General features: G+C 40.2%; 1 protein-coding gene across 1 annotated transcript in view; it reads right to left on the bottom strand.

Moving 5' to 3' along the window:
* Positions 1–16,370, bottom strand: part of DPP6 (dipeptidyl peptidase like 6) — a 349,551-nt gene extending 333,181 nt beyond the window's left edge. The window contains exon 1 of the mRNA XM_087945820.1: positions 15,759–16,370. Within this exon, the coding sequence (XP_087801946.1) occupies positions 15,759–16,016 (258 nt within the window). The 5' untranslated portion in view covers positions 16,017–16,370. The remainder of the gene's footprint in view (positions 1–15,758) is intronic.
* Between the last annotated feature and the right edge of the window lie 271 nt (positions 16,371–16,641).

The raw sequence follows: 16,641 nt of genomic DNA, 5'->3' as shown, positions 1-16,641 counted from the left end.
CATTGCAACCTTCTGACAAGCAAAGTCAATGAGGAAGTCAGATTCCCTTAACGACTATGTCACTATATTAGTCTAGTGATTCACTTAGCAACTGTGGCAAGGAAGGTCGTAAAATGGGACAAAACTCACTTAATAAATGTCTCACTTATCAATAGAAATTTTGGGCTCAGTTGTATGTTAGGGCTACCTGTAGTAGAAATATAGTTTCTCCCACATTCTCCACTCCACACTTGCAAAAGAATTCAAAAGTAAAGTGTTTTTCACAAATCATTATCTCAAGACATTCCTTTGTTCTGTTTAGGACTTGAATCTGCCGTTTTTCCTTCCCTCCCTTTCACATAAGTGATGCAGGTGGCACTTGCTCATAATTTCAGTAACCAAGGTTCAGGCTAGACCTATTATATATGAAGGGAAATAAGAGTATTATAACAAATTGTACCACTTCAGCTAGCAGGTAGCAGAGAAAGATTGTACTGCAGCAGACTTCACTTACTTTGAATGCTTCCTGAAAGAATAGCCAACACAGAAGAGCAAAGGCTCCTCCAGAAATAAAAATGTTTGATCTTTTAACTGCAGGGAGTTTATCAATGGAGAAACACTAAGATATGACTTTCCCTACTGGCACTTTTAAGTGGTTTAGTACCTGCTGTCATTCTCTGCACACAAATTATCACATTATCTGCATATGCAGACTAGACCTAGTTCTAAGAGAAAGACGTAGCTGCTTTCAAAGGAAAGAGACTGTGTTACAACATAGCAAGTGTGATTTATTGTCTTTGGCTTCTCTAGCAATCTCGACTCTTGGCATGGTATCCGTTAAACCAGTTTGCTTCTCTGACAGAATATACAGGCAGTCCTCAACGTACGACCATGAGAGACAATGAGAAATTTGTTAAGTGAGATTTGCCCCATTTTCTCACCACATTTGTTAAGTGCAGTTCTTACATTACTAACACGGTTGCTCAAGTGAATCTGGTTTCCCCATTGAGTTTGCTTGTCAGAAAGTCGCAAAAGGGGAATCACATGACCTGGGACACTGCAACTGTCATAAATGTGAGTCAGCTGTCAACCATCTGAATGTACATCATGTGGGGATGCTGCAATGGTCGTAAGTGTGAAAAATGATCGTAAGTCACTTTTTTCAGAACTTTGAACGGTCACTAAACAAACTGTTTAAGTTGATGATTAATGACCAGGTAAATAAATAAATAAATGAGGGCCGCGATTGCTCAGTGGTTAAGACGCTGAGCTTGTCAATCAGAAAAGTCGGCGGTTTGGCAGTTCAGTGGTTCGAATCCCTAGCGCCGTGTAACGGAGTGAGCTCCTGTTCCTTGTCCCAGCTTCTGCCAACCTGGCAGTTCGAAAGCATGTAAAAAAAAATGCAAGTAGAAAAATAGGGGCCACCTTTGGTGGGAAGGTAAGAGTGTTCATGCACCTTCGGCGTTTAGTCATGCCAGCCACATGACCACGGAGACGTCTTCGGACAGCGCTGACTCTTCCGCTTTGTAACGGAGATGAGCACCGCCCTCTAGAGCCGGAAACAACTAGCATGTATGTGCGAGCGGGGAACCTTTACCTTTATCTAAATAAATGAAAGCAACACTATTTCTTCATTATTAACTGATTCCATGCCTTTTGACTCCATCTGACATGTTTCAAGCATTAAGGCTTATTACTTATCGTATGATTAAAATTAAATAAATATTTAGGATGATTATCATTCCCTAGTTCTATTGACATGTTGCAGCAAACTTTGAAGAAGGTGCACTTGATTGGAGTCAGGAAAGTTAGAGACCTTAAAATGTCTGCATGTGGAATAACATTCTACAGGTAATCCTCAACTTACAATAATTCATTTAATGACCGTTCAAAGAAACAATGGCACTGAAAAAAACTGACTTATGACCAGTTGTCACACATAAGACGGCTTTGGCATCTCCAAATGTTGTCACATGATCAAATTTTGGGTGCTTGGCAACCAGCATGTATTTACAATGGTTACTAGGTCTTACGGTTGCCATTTGAAATCTTCCCAGGGAGTTTTTGACAAGCAAAGTTAATGTGGGAAGCCAGAGGCACTTAACGATTGCTTGATTCACTTGAATTGTAGTGATTCACTTAACAAACAGTTCTAAGGTGGGCCTAGAACCCACAGTTTCCTGGTGATTGGCAAAACTCACCTTAGCTGGCTTTCGTGCCTAAGCCAGGGCTGTCTCTTGCTTTCTAGCTTGGAGCTTTAACCACTAGACCTTGCCATGTATAAATAAATAAGTAATGAGATTATGATGCCAGGTGCAAAGTTTTTTTTCTTCAGTGCGACAGAAAGGAGGGCAATGAAAATGTTTATAAAATTCTCTCTGTGTTTCTTATTGTTGATCCTTTTTCTCTTTTTGCAAACAGCAATGCTTTCTGTTTGTTTTTGTACGGGAGAGATTTTGCTTGTTCTTCCTAAAGCTGTTGTCTTATTGCATTTTACCCCCTGACAATTCTTTTCAGAGGCTGAAATGGCAGGTTGATAATGTATTCAGCCTCTATAATCAATGTTAACCTTTCAGGTTACTGGAAAGCTGCATTTTGAAGAGTATTTCAGGTTTGTCCCTGCCTGAGAGAAAAACATTCCCCTTTCCCTGACACCTCAATGTTAAAACCATATATAACATTGAAAATAATATTGAATTGCATCATTTAAACACTGTAAAAACAAAGTACAGTTTTGCAAAGAGCTTGTGAGTGAGTGCGTATTTGCTGAGAATACTTTTTAAGGTAGGCACTATTTTGATTTATATTTTGTCAAAGTACAATTTTATCTAAACAATCAATTTTAAAATTGAACTCATGGCCATTAAAGACATGGTAGAAGAAGACTATAGTATTTATTGCACGTGAAATGAAAACTATAATACCGTAATTTGCAGTGATGGAAAACTGATTCACTCAGGAAGGGGATGGTCAGGTAATAATGGGAAAAAATAGATCTGCAAGATTCTGCTGTCACTCGACTTACAACCATTCGTTTAGTGACCATTCAAAATTACAACGACACTGAAAGAAGTGACTTATGACCACTTTCACACTTACAACTATTGTAGCATTCCCATGGTCATGTGATCAAAATTTGGGGATTTGGCAACTGGCATGTATTTAGGACAGCTGCACTGTCCCAGGGTCATTTTGTAACCTTCCCAGCTGTCTTCTGATAAGCATAGTCAATGGGGGAAGCCAGATTTGCTTAATGACCATATGATTCACTTAACAACTGCAGCTTAACCATGGTGGCAAAAAAGGTCATACAACGGGGCAAAACCCATTTTACAACTGCCTTGCATAGCACAGAAATTTTGGGTTCAACTGTGATCTTTAAGTCGAGGACCACCTGTGTATAATGTCTCATTTCAGATCGCCCAACCTTAGGCAGCTGGTGGGATTAAAAATGAAACTCAATATTTTGAATTGGGTTTGGGGGTGAATTGGAAGACAGTGTATTGTTCCATAGAAGCCAAGGGCTAGGTTAAGGTATTGAAGATTTAACAGCTGACCAGCTGCTGTAAGGCTGCTCTAAATGCTGATGCAATGAAGTTGAGTCAGCAGGGTTATCGCCGCTTTAAGAAGCTGTCTATATTAGGGAGGCCATGAGAGGGAGTATCTCTCTCTTCACGTGTTCTATCTCCATTGTAGTTCTCCGTGCAGAATAATGAAGATTGATTGACTATCTACTGTTGACCTCACCCCTTTCCTAAGAGGTCTGTAGGGGGCGTGCATAAGTGCACCAACGTGCCTACCGTCCCTGTCCTATTGTTTCTTTTATTTTTCTTATATGTACCCATTTCATGTATTCATAACTATGTATATACTTATACTTATTATCTTGTAAGCAATTGACAAATCAAAATAAATAAATAAAAATAAAATAAAATATGTGCCTAACATGTAAATGTATGTATAAAGCAGTCTTGTATATAAACCACTATTAAAAGGCAAAGCCTCTGTGTGGTGTGGTGTGCTCCTGGGTTGTCTCACAGTAGTAGTCATGCTGCAAACACTCTGACATACTTCTTTTGGTTCTTGCTGGCACTTTTTAAAGCAAAGAGATATAGGGCAACTTTTTAGGGTACAATGGCTCCATGGTTAAAGATGCCTGAGCTTCTCAGCTGGAAAGATTACCGCCTGGGTTTAAATCCCAAGAGCCACATGATGGAGTGAGCTCCTGTTACTTCGCCCAGCTTTTGACAACATAGCAATTCAAAAGTATGCTGGCCACAAGAATACGGAAGTGTCTTAAAAGCTCTGGATCCCTCGGGTAAGAACGGAGATAAGCACAAGTCCCTAGAGTCAGATATGACTGAACAGGGGACACCTTTATCATTTTTTAACGCAAGACTTAAAATCTTCATCCTGGACCTTGAATGATACCATTGGTATTCTGAAAAGATATAGGAGACACCCATTTTCAGCAGGCAAACTGGTGAGGTTGAGTCCCATCATGTCTTCTAGCCTTCTAGTACACATTTTGGGCTTGGACAACCTAGAACTATGCAGCCTACGGTTAGTACACAAAATTATCTGCTACAATGTCATACCAGTCAATGACTAACTTCAGCTTCAACCACAACAATACAAGAGCACACAACAGATACAAACTCAATGTTAACCACTCCAAACTTGACTGCAGAAAGTACGACTTCAGAAACAGAGTGATCAATGCCTGGAACACATTACACCATCCTCTAACCCCAACTCCTTCAAACTTAAACTATCCATTATTGGCCTCACCCTATTCCTAAGAGGTCTGTAAGGGGCATGTATAAGTACACAATTGTGCTTATCGTCCTGTCCCATTGTCCCCATTTATTCATCCCTATTTTCTGTATTCATACTCATGTTTATTTGTATAACTATTATCTTGTAAGCGATTGACAAATCAAATAAATAAATAAAAACTGTGGGATGCTCTTTTTTGGAATCCCTAATTGGGCACACTATCTTATACAACCACTGTTGTGTGTTTTTTTCTAAAAATGTATTGGGCACTTGAGGAGTTCTTATACATAAAAATTAGCAAAATCCCTTTTACTTAACAGGATTGCTTCTTATTTAATAAATAAATAAGAGTAGTGTAGAGTAAAATAATAAATAAAATAAAATGTCAGATGGGACAGGAGGTATAGAGGATGCAGTACTCCCTGGGCACTAACTCTTAGATCCCATTGCTTTTTGTATGCCATAAAACAGCGCCAATTATTGTTACAAAAATATGCACAGCCCAAGTATCAGATTTTAAATCAGCAAAGAAATAGACAAGGGATATTCCATGTATAATTTACACATCAGAACATATTAGCACCATGAAAAATTACATAAAAGGAAGAACGATAAACGAAGTCATCTTTTATTATGAGCCTTACTTGATACAGTTTGATCATACAAAAGCCTGCGAGAATTTTTAAGCCAGATATCTACTAACTGACAAGTAGTAGGAAAACTACAGACCAATAATGTTTCAAAACTGTTTTTGATTGAGAAGGAAGGAGAAGTGATGTCTGTTTAGTTACCCACAGAACATTCCACCATTTATTCTTCTGTTTCTATTTCCTGAATCTAATAACAAACCTCACGTATATGGGCAATGTATAAGTTAATAAAACAACTACAGGTAGTTCCTGACTTACAATTATTCATTTAACATCCTTTCAAAGTTCAGTATGGTGCTGAAAAAAAAATGACTTATGATTAGTCCTTGCACTTATAAAACATGCAGTATCTCCACTTGCATGTGATGAATTGGCATGTATTTTACTTGGCAACTGACATGTGTTTACAATGCATGCAGTATCACAGGCAGTGGTGGGATTCAATTTTTTTTACGACTGGTTCTGTGGGTGTAGCTTGGTGGGTATGGCTTGGCTTGGTGGGAGTGGTTTGGTGGGTGTGGCAAGGGAAGGATACCGTAAAATCTCCATTCTCTCCCCACCCCGCTAACCTGCTTTCCAGCTCTGTTCTCCTGTGTAGGGCAACCAAAGAAGACCCAGCTGATCAGCTGGGACTCAATGGGAGGCAAAGAATAGATGGGGGTGGGGCCATCAGAGGTAGCATTTGCCAGTTCTCCCAACTATTCAAAATTTCTGCTACCGGTTCTCCAGGACTGGTCAGAACCTGCTGAATACCCACCTCTGATCCCAGGGTCACATGATCGTCATTTGCAACTTTCTTAGAGGGTTTCTGACAAGCAGAGTCAACAGGGGAGCTAGATTCGCTTAATGACCTTGTGATTTCCTTAATGACTACAGCAAAAAAAGGTTGTAAAATTAGACACGACTCACTTTATGACTGTTTCACTTAGCAATGTAAGTTCCAGTCCCAATTGTGGTGGTAAATTGAAGACCCCACATGGGCTGTTTACAAATTGTTAAAAATATTTAAAACAAGAAAATAACAGAAAACTAAGATGGCAGAGACAACAATGCAAGGAACTTGTCAAATAGGTTGATTTTATATGTATTTATTATTCAGTTGGAATAATTTGCAGTTCTGTCTTACAGGATAATTCATTTTGCATAACAATCAATTCAATTTTATTTCGCAGGCTCATTTTTTTTAGAAATCTCTTACCACATCCCCCAAAAATGGAACAGCCCTTGCTTTGGCACATTTCACTACAAAGCAATAGCAATTCTCATTTTCTTTGCAGTTTTCAAAAATAAATTACTCTCCAGATCTTGCACTATATATTCCCGAAGGCTTGTAAAGGCTAATTTAAACAACCTAACCCACAGCCTGAATTATTAATACTGAAAATATTGGCAATTACTTCTGTGATTCATAACTTGTCTATCTCGGGAGGCTGAAAAAGGGAACTATAAAACATCTTTTGAAGTCCAAGTTAAGTTAGTTAAATAGAGGATACAAGGGAACATGACCGTGTACAAAACTTTCTCATTTGACTTTGGCAAAAATGACTTGCATTTGCTATTAAAAAAAGAAAAGAAAATAGCCATTCATAGATCACTGCTTTGATTAGTATGCAACAAGTAGAACAAACATCAAGTGACATATCCAGATATATATCATTCCACACAGAGGTGGTATTCAGCAGGCTCTGACCAGTTCTGGAGAACCGGTAGTGGAAATTTTGAGTAGTTCAGAGAACCAGTAAATCCCACCTCTGACTGGCCCCGCCCCCATCTATTCTCTGCCTCCCATCACAGCTGATTGGCTGGGTCTTCTTTTGTTGCCCTGCACAGGAGAACGGAGCTGGAAAGCAGGTTAGTGGGGTGGGGAGAGAATGGGGATTTTACAGTATCCTTCCCCTGCCACTCCCACCAAGCCACGCCCACCAAGCCATGCCCACAGAATCGGCAGTAAAAAAAAATTGAATCCCAACACTAATTCCACATCTTATTGTAGAAGATTATAGAGATGGCCTCAAAGAACGTGTATGTAGTCCCCAACTTACAAGCCCAGAATTTCCGTGGCTAAGCAAAGCAATTGTTAAATGAGATGCACCCATTTTATAGCCTTTTTAAAATTTTGCCATGGTTGTTCAGCTAGTACTACAGTTGTTAAGTGAATTATGCTGTTGTTTAAGTGAATCCGGCTTCACCCATTGACTTTGCATGTTGGAAGCTGGCTGGGAAGGTCGCAAGTGGTGATCACATGATTTTGAAACATTGCAACCATCGTCCATAATTGTGGTTGCCAAGCAACAGATCACATGACCCTGGGGATGCGGCAACAACCATAAGTTCAAGGATCACTCCATAAGTTACTTTTTCTCAGTGGTGTCGTAACTTTTAACGTTTGCTAAATGAACAGCTGTAAGTTGAGAACTTATACGTGGCAACTATTGGTAGTACATGAGAATCTTGGGAAATAAACTTTCTTTGGTATAACATAGAGAGAGAAAAAGAAAGATTCTTATCAGGTTTTCAAGATTATGTTGTTGCAGTCCAGACAGGACTAGTTCTATTAGTTATTGCGGTATATCTTTGCCAACCAGATTTACTTGAAGAGTTACAAGTATTTTACAAGTACTGTAAGTACCCTCACAAGTATTTAATTATCCATTTGATCTAAACTTCTGTGAAAAAGTATGGTTCTTACACAAGAAGGAAAGTTAAATATCCCTCTTTTGCATATCAGAATCCCAATAATTATCAATGCTTTCCATTCAAATGGCTGGTTCTTTTTCAAAAAAATGTTGTTCCAAAAACACGGTACAGGTAGTCTTCCACTTACAACCACAACTCAACTGAGCCTAAAATTTCTGTTGTTAAGTGAGTTTTGCCCCATTTTACAACTTTTCTTGCCACGGATGTTAAGTGAATCACTGCAGTTGTTAAGTTAGTAACACGGTTGTTAAGTGAATCTGGCTTCCCCATTGACTTTGCTTGTCAGAAGGTCACACAACAGGAATCACATGACCTGGGACACTGCAACTGTCATAAGTACATGCCAGTTGCCAAGCATCTGAATTTTGATTACATATTCATGAGGATGCTGCAAAGGTCGTAACTATGAAAAATGGTCATAAGTCACATTTTTCAGTGCTGTGATAACTTTGAATGGTCACTAAATGAACTGCTGTAATTTGTGGAGTACCTGTACACTTAAATTACCCTGATGAATTATCCCGATGATGAATAAGGGAGAACTTGGTTATTTAAGTAACACTATAAAACTGATTTCTGATGTGTAGCCTTCTTAAGAAAAAATAACTTATTAATGTTAAAGGGATAATTGTTACTAGTTTTTTTGTTTTATGATATGAACTGGTATTTTACATTCAAGGGAAGAGCTGATTTTCTTATGAACTTGATTAATGAATTATTGTTTCATGGTAATTAAAAGGAATGAAGTTATAGACAATCTGCATGCATATCAAACTCAGCACCTTTGGCAGTTGCTTACAGAAATTACGCTCATCAATCACCCTGACTGTAAAGAAAAGTAAGCAAGAGAGAGACGAACCAGGAAAATGTTCAGAGGCAATGTTAAGTAAAATGACTGTCTGTATTCCAGTATTAATCTCAAAAAGGAAAGTACGTGATCCCAAAATTATAAACAGGCATTCCTCAGTTATATTTTCTGCATTTACTTTCTTATTTATGTTATCTATCAGATTTTTCCTACCCTACCTGTATTACTTTTTAAGTAACCCAAAATTTAAAACTCCTTCCTCTTTTCGCCAGAATGACAACCCTGCGAGATGGGTTGGGTTGAGAGAGTTGCCAGGCCCAAAGCCTGATTTCTCCTGCTAAGGCAGGGTTAAAACTCACGGTCTCTTGGTGATGGGCCCAAGTCACTCAGCTGGCTTCCATGCCTAAGGCGGGACTAGAACTCAAGTCTCCTCCAGATTTCTAGGCCAGCTCCTTAACCACTACATCAAACTGGCTCCTTACTTTTATTTCTTTACCAAATTATATCCGTAACTGCTGTGATTCGCAGGCAGCAGGTGCGGACAGCAGAGGTCTCTAATAGCGAGAACTCAGATGAGGGGCCTGCGTGTGATGCAGGGATGGGGCCAGGACTATCGGAGAGTGGAATGCTGCCTTCGGAGCTTGTGGAGGCTAGCAGCAGTGATGAAGAGGTCCCCGAGGAGCCTGTGCTCATTGCACGTAGGGCTGCTCGAAGGAAAGAGCAGCTGAAACAGCAAGGGCGACTCGGGAGTAAGGTTGGTGTCAGCTCTGATATCAGCTGCCACAAGAAAATATGTGAACAATGAAGGGAGGTGAGGGAGTTGAACAGTTCAAGGTTATTCAGTGTGTTATATTAAAAAATGGTTTTCGTGATTTATGAAGTGTAGTAAGTGGGAGGAGATAGGGGGGACTTTGTGAGATGCGCTGGGAATGAGTTTCAGTTTTGGAAATTTCCATAGACATACCAGAGCTGTTCCTAATAAATCAATTGGAGATTATGCTTGTCTCGGAGTGATTGATAACAGTTGGAAGGTGATTGCCCCTCCCATAAGGGATAAAAACCAGCCCTCGGGAATGTGTTCTTTGCAGGAAGCAAAGAAGTTCTTTAGACTAGTGTCCTCGTTGAAGCCCTGCTTACTCCGGTTTATTTTTGAAACTTCTATTGGTGAATATTTAATCAGTAATTAGTTTTCTGTTCTTGGCAGCCTTTTGCAACCTTGAAAGGGCTTGCTTTTGATACCAGACAATTTGGTTTAAATGTCTCTTGGCTGGGAATGCACTGAATTCCCAACACTGCATTAAAAAAGGTTTGCTTTTATACACAGTTTGTGTTTGTTTAATTTGAACAAGGCTTGGGTCAGAACAGTAACCATTCATCTGGAGACACAATTCTATGACCACAGAAGAAGATTAATGTAATGTGTGAAATTTAGATGACCAGCAATTTTTGAAAGCGATATGCTTTAGAAGCCATGGACAGTACTGAATTGTAGCATTTAGGTACAGACAGAATTTAGACTAAATAAATTGATGTGCTCTGTGTATTTCACTGTCTCTCTAGGCTCATTGCAGCTTTTTAAAAATGCTCTCATTTCTAATCCACAAACTAAGGAGCTGTCACCTTCATATCAATTGTCCCAATGCTGCAAAATATATCTCCCTTTCTCCTTGATCAGAGATAATTAATTCTCCACATCTATGGCCTTCTGCTGAATCAAACAAAACACAGAATCTTTTAGGTCTCCACTAAATATGGGGATTTATTTTATAGTATTTGCAGGTTCAGTTTCTTCTTAGTGGTCTTTAATTCACCATTATTAGTTCAAAGTACATTTTAAAATGTAATAAACACAGGATTTGAATTTATTTTTTCCATTCAGCACATTCAGCTAGCTAATGCCTGTCAATTTTTATAGAATGATTACAAGGAAAAAATGGGGAAAACAACGAAGGCAGATTCTTCTGAACAGAAAAGTAGAGACAAACAATATATATATTTATCTGGTCTCTTTGGAGATCAAGCAAAAAGATAAAAATGGGAAAAGTCAAGAATTTTAAACACAGAATTTTGATTGATTTGATACGTTTGACTAAATCCTAATTAATTGAGGTTGGGGTGGAAGCTGGGGTAATCTTCTGTGTAAATTAATTTATTTTTGCAACAATAGTTTTCAACTTAGTGCCTTGTATAAATTTAACCAATTATGCTTTATTCAACGAGTCATGATAAAACCAATTTTGTACAAACTAGGTCAGTATTCTCTCTGTATATTTAATAATAAAGATTAGCACAGCAAATAACTGCAAAAAAATCAGATATTAGCTTTTATAAAACACGATCAAATGGTTATTACAAAGCTACCTAACATTGTTTACATGCTGGAATTATTTTAAAATATGCTTGAAATGAATGGACAAAAACATTGTAAAGATGAGTTGGGTATTTCAGATGATAAGATATATTCCCACTGCAGCTGTCTCCAACAGCTGGGAATGATGAAGTTGGTTTTATACAACATACTACTAATCCACAAATTAGACAACCGAACTTTAGCCTAAGCATACTGCACAAACTTAGTGGTACTATTAATTGTTTGGTGCCTTGTACACTTCCAGAAAAAGAATGTAATTCAATTAATCATGGTTATATTAACCATGAATATGCACATCATGTGAATATAGGATCCATTCCTTGCCAGAAAAGAGTCCTTTGCTTAGTTTTGTGCTTTGATATGAAATTTATATTAGAATTTTAATCCTTCAAGAGTCTCTTGTGCTTTTTTCTGTTGTGTTATCAAAGAAGTTATCAAACACAATCATAAACCGAAGTAGGATTTGCAGTGACTATGTATTCAATTCTGAAGAAATGTATTTAAAAAGCATGTTTTTCTACATTCCAGGTGACCACAGTTACCCTTGCATTGTTTCCCCTGTCCTCTGATATCTTAAAAGCCTGTAAAACTATTTGTGCGATGAAAGGCACATGTGTTCACAATACTCTTACATCTTTGCTAGAGATCTTGTTCCCAGCAGTGCTTGCAATAAGAAAGAATAATTCTGACTTGTTTTTTGCATTAAAAAAAAATACTAAGATAAAAAAGGTGCTCTCTGAGATTGGTTGCTTGTTTCCAGATGTTTTATTACCTGGCTAGGTAACATCATTAGTTTTGGTGAGTGTGGAATTTGCTCCCTGTGGCTGGTCCCATTCATCTCCACACTTCAACCTTGAGCCACATACATTTCTTTTGAAAGTCAAAAATCTTTGCCTTGGCATATCAACTGAGTGCTCTATCAATTAACAGCAAGCAGCCAAAGTCATAAAACTTCCTTTCTCTCATTCCAGAGTTCAGGACACAGAATAATGTGTTATTCTGGGTTACCGGAAAGTAGTTACCAGCCGGATATTATAAAAAATAGTTTTCTGATACTAAGAGCAGTTTGGCAGAGAAACCAATTACATACAGTCCTCATCTTACAACGTGGTGTTTAACAACCATTCAAAGTTCCAATGGCACTGAAAAAAGTAACTTATGACTGGTCCTCATAATTATGACCATCATACCTTTCCCAAAGTCATGTGACCAATATTCAAACACTGGGCAACCGGGATATATTTATAAATGCCTGCAGCATCCTAGGGATCCCATATAATCACCACCTGCAACCTTTCCAGCAATTCGTTTTAGAATTGCTTTGTTTAACAACAAAAATCCTGGTTACAATTTTGGTTTTAAATGGAGGACTACCTATATCATGATAGGTGGAGGCTTCTCATCCATTAGATGATTCAAACAGAGGCTAGTCAAAGATGGTTTACTTTGGATGCTTGCACTTAGGTTTTTTTTTAGGACTAACTGGAAGACCTAGGCTACAACATATGAAGAACAGTTGCAGAATTGGGTATGTCTAGTCTAATGAAAAGAAGGACTAGGGGGGGTGACGTGATAGCATTGTTCCAGTATCTCAGGGGCTGTCACAAAGAAGACGAGTCACGCTATTCTCTAAAGCACCAGAAGGCAGGACAAGAAACAATCAAGGAGAAATAATCAAGAGAGAAGCAACCTAGAATTAAGGAGAGAATTTCTTGACAGTGAAAACAATCAGCTTGCGTTCAGAAGTTGTGGGTGCTCCATCACTGGAGGTTTCTGAGAAGAGATTGGACAACCATTTGTCTGAAATGGTATAGAGTCTCCTGCTTGAACAGGGGGTTGGACTAGAAGACCTCCAAGGTCCCTTCCAACTCTGTTATTCTGTTATTCCTTATCTGAAACTTTTGCTGTCCCTGTCTGGCCATGCATGAGGTCAATTGGAAATTAGAAATCGAATGTAAATAAGTGTACAGCCCTAATGCTTCAGTCTCTACAACAATCCCAGTTTCTTATGTAGCCCTTTTGGAGAAATTAATTGGCCAACCCTGCTTAAAGAAGACCAACTCCCAATCTGCAAGGCAGTATTCAACACCTGAGAAAGCTCCTAGATTAGCACATTAAAGAATCACCATAGCAGGAATACACGCATATGAGGCAGAGTCTGGTTCTCCTTAATGTCAGAACTGGAGCTAGCATTTTTATGTCTGAACCTCATTTTTAAAATTCTCCTTAAACATAACATACACACAAGCACTACTGCCATTCTACAGATGGTATTACTTCTAAACTTTGGATTATATTAGTGTTTCACAAAAGGCAGTTTCATTGTAAGTGTGTGTTGCTCTCAGTTGTGACTGCACAGTTCTCAACCTTGATTCCTAGACAATAATAATTTTTGCACTGGAAAAATCATTATCTGACTATCAGGTCTCCTATCTAAAGAAAACAAGTGAGAATCAGGTTTATTAATTGATAGAAGTTTTTATTTATTTGGTATTTTGTTACAGATTTAGGGTGAAACCAGAAACTGTCTAATGGCAGGGAATTCTACAACACCTTACAAGATGCTTACTGACATACGAGCAGAAAGGAAAGTTATTTTATGTAAATATGATTATAGTACTAACAAATATTGCTCTGGAAAAAAGTATGGCTTTAAGTTTTAATTTGAGCCTATTTAAAACAAGCCACATCTATTAAACCTTTTAAGTTCAAAATGTCCAGTTGCTAGGCAGGTTTTTGCTATATACAAAATTGGGTGCAGGTAAAATACAAACTGTTAGCTGAATGTCCAAAAAAAAAAAAAAGGAAAAAGAAAGGAAAAAGAAAAAGGAAAGTTTGCTTTCTTATACTGCCACCTAGAGGGCAATGCCAGGAATACGCCCAACAACAGCAAAAACATTATCCTAGGCGAGGGAAAAGTGAATTAACTTTAAGATTCTGTGTCAGCTGGATTTATATCTTATTTATTTCTACTAAATATTATAATGGAATACAAAGCACAATTCACCTGGAAGCGCTGAATGTAACAGAACTGCTGGACACTTTGCAAGATATTTATATACTTATTTATAAAGATAAATGTTCTCTCAAAGAAGAAATAAAAAGGAACAAAAGGCAACCTCCTCTTGGTTCCTTACAAAAGTTTTTCAGCAGTGATTTTTAGTAAAAGGAATTGTTTCTCCTTTTATTAATTTTATGCTAATTACCCTTGTCTTTTCTAACCAAGGTCTGAGCAAAGCTGTTATTGTGATGCAACTTTAGAGGAAGGAATATTTAAAAATAAATATACTTTGGAGGTAGTGTACACAATGAACTTTGAAAATCCTCCTCTTTAATTTTTATTATATTTGTACAAATAGATGAGAGCACATGTACGCACATACATACACATATACACACAATCACTACAGTGACACAAACCGAATTATGACATGATACAATTCTGCAAGCTAAAGAATTAACACTGAATTGGTAGTAGCCATCTGTATGCCTGATCTAGAAAACTAGGCAGAGTTGGCCTTAGCATTTGGATATGGAAACCATTGTAAGCTAGACACACAAACTATGCCTCTACTTGTGTAGAAACATCCGAAGAATTCACAAAGTGAAAACAAAATTTAAAGGAGGCTTTGCTTCTATTTGCACAAACATAAGTGCACACAAACATACATAACCACATGAACCAGCTTCAAGGAACAGGCGCCCTTCCCAGGCTAAACTAGTAACTGCATCAATTAAATTACTAAAATAACATTTTTTCTTTAACAAAGAGTTATGATTTCCAGATTATTCCAACTTCCTTTTCTCCCAACCATCCTTCTCAGAACCAGTAAGTGTCCTGGACAAGTCGGACGTTACTAAGGAGATATGCAAATACAAACTCTTTGAAATTTCTCCAAGAAAGTAAGTAAAGGTAGGGAAGAAAGTGGGGATTGGAGAAGAGGGTGGGGAGAACGAGAGGTGTAAGAATCTGAACTAGCAAAAGCACATGTTGCTCAAATTTATGCTCCCAACATATTCTATGCCTCTTGAAAATCTACTTTTGATCACTTATCAGCTTTGAGAAGAGAAATTTATTTGTGAACTATTCTCTCTCCAATCGTTTGCAAACTGCCCCAACGCGACTCTTTTCCCGAAGATCTGCTAACCCTTTAACTTTTCTACTAAGAGAAAACCTTTAGCTAATCCATCTCTTAAATCCAAGGGAGACCCCGAGTTTTCTCATGAATACTCTCTAGATCCCTGTACCAAAACCGGTGTGTGTGGGGTGGAGGAGAGTAAGGTAAAGTCTCCGCAGAGCCTCTCTCTCTCTCTCTCCCCCCCCGCCCTCGGCCCAGGCGCTTCAGCCCTTCTCACTGCCACGACTTCTCCATCCGTCCGAGCGGAGGGGCGGAAGGCGCGGAACCCCGAGGCGAGGAGCCCGGCTTTCTCCCACCCGCGTCCTGCCCCCCGAGCCAGGCAGGGGTTGGCTTACATCCTCCTCCTCGCCGTCGCTCCTCCTCGCCTGGTACTGGAAGCGAGGTCTGGGGTTGTGCGGCTGCGACGGGCGCGAAGCCTTCGCTGCTCCGGCGACCGCGTGGGCCGAGGCGGCGGCGGCAGCAACAGCAGCGGCGGCGGCGGCCCCGTCTTCCTCGGAGCACTGGGGGCCTAGGAGATGGCTGGCTTCGGGCGTGACGGGGAAGGAGCGGGAGGTGTTGATCTTCCCGCCGAAGCGCTGGTACAAGGAAGCCATTCGGCCGGTCCAGGGCGGCAGGCTGACCACAAGGCTACGGGAGTTCGCCGGCCGTCTGGAGCCCCTGTCTTCTGCCTGGCGCTCGCCAGCTCCGGACGCGCCACCCCGTCTGCCTCAAGGGAGCCGGCGAGAACGGCGCGCTCGCCGCCCGGGCATCGGAACAGAGGAAGGCTAGCAGGAGGAGGAGGAGGACGTGTAGGAACCCCGCCGTCGGCGCGTCAAACTCGCCGCCCTCTTCCCTCGCCTGGAAGCTGGTCGGTCGATGCGGTCCTGACCTCCCCCCACCCCCGGTTAGAGGAGGGGCGCGGAGCAGGGAGGCGACTGGGGTCCCTCGCCCGGCGCCTTCCCGGGGCCACAGAGCAGCCGCTTTCCAGGTCTCATGCCAGCAGAGAGGGTGTGTGTGTCTGTGTGTGTGAGATGGCTGGGGGGAGCGGAGAGGAGTGTGCGCGCGCGTGCCAGGGAAGGAATGGCGAGTGTCCTCTGCGCGCGAGGCGGCCGCGAGAGCGGGCTCCGCAGACCGGGCGGACGGTCTCCTTCAGCCCCGGCCAACTGGGTTACCCTCCCTCCACGGGGAAACTTGGAAAGCAGCGGGCGAGTGGTCGGTGGTGGCACAGCTCGCCTGCCT

The sequence above is a fragment of the Notechis scutatus genome, chromosome Z, assembly GCF_049901735.1.
Source record: "Notechis scutatus isolate UNSWTSFEM ecotype Mainland chromosome Z, rNotScu1.2, whole genome shotgun sequence".
Classification (NCBI taxonomy): domain Eukaryota; kingdom Metazoa; phylum Chordata; class Lepidosauria; order Squamata; family Elapidae; genus Notechis; species Notechis scutatus.
The sequence above is the reverse complement of the archived record's forward strand: the minus strand, read 5'-3'. Positions and strand labels throughout refer to the sequence as shown.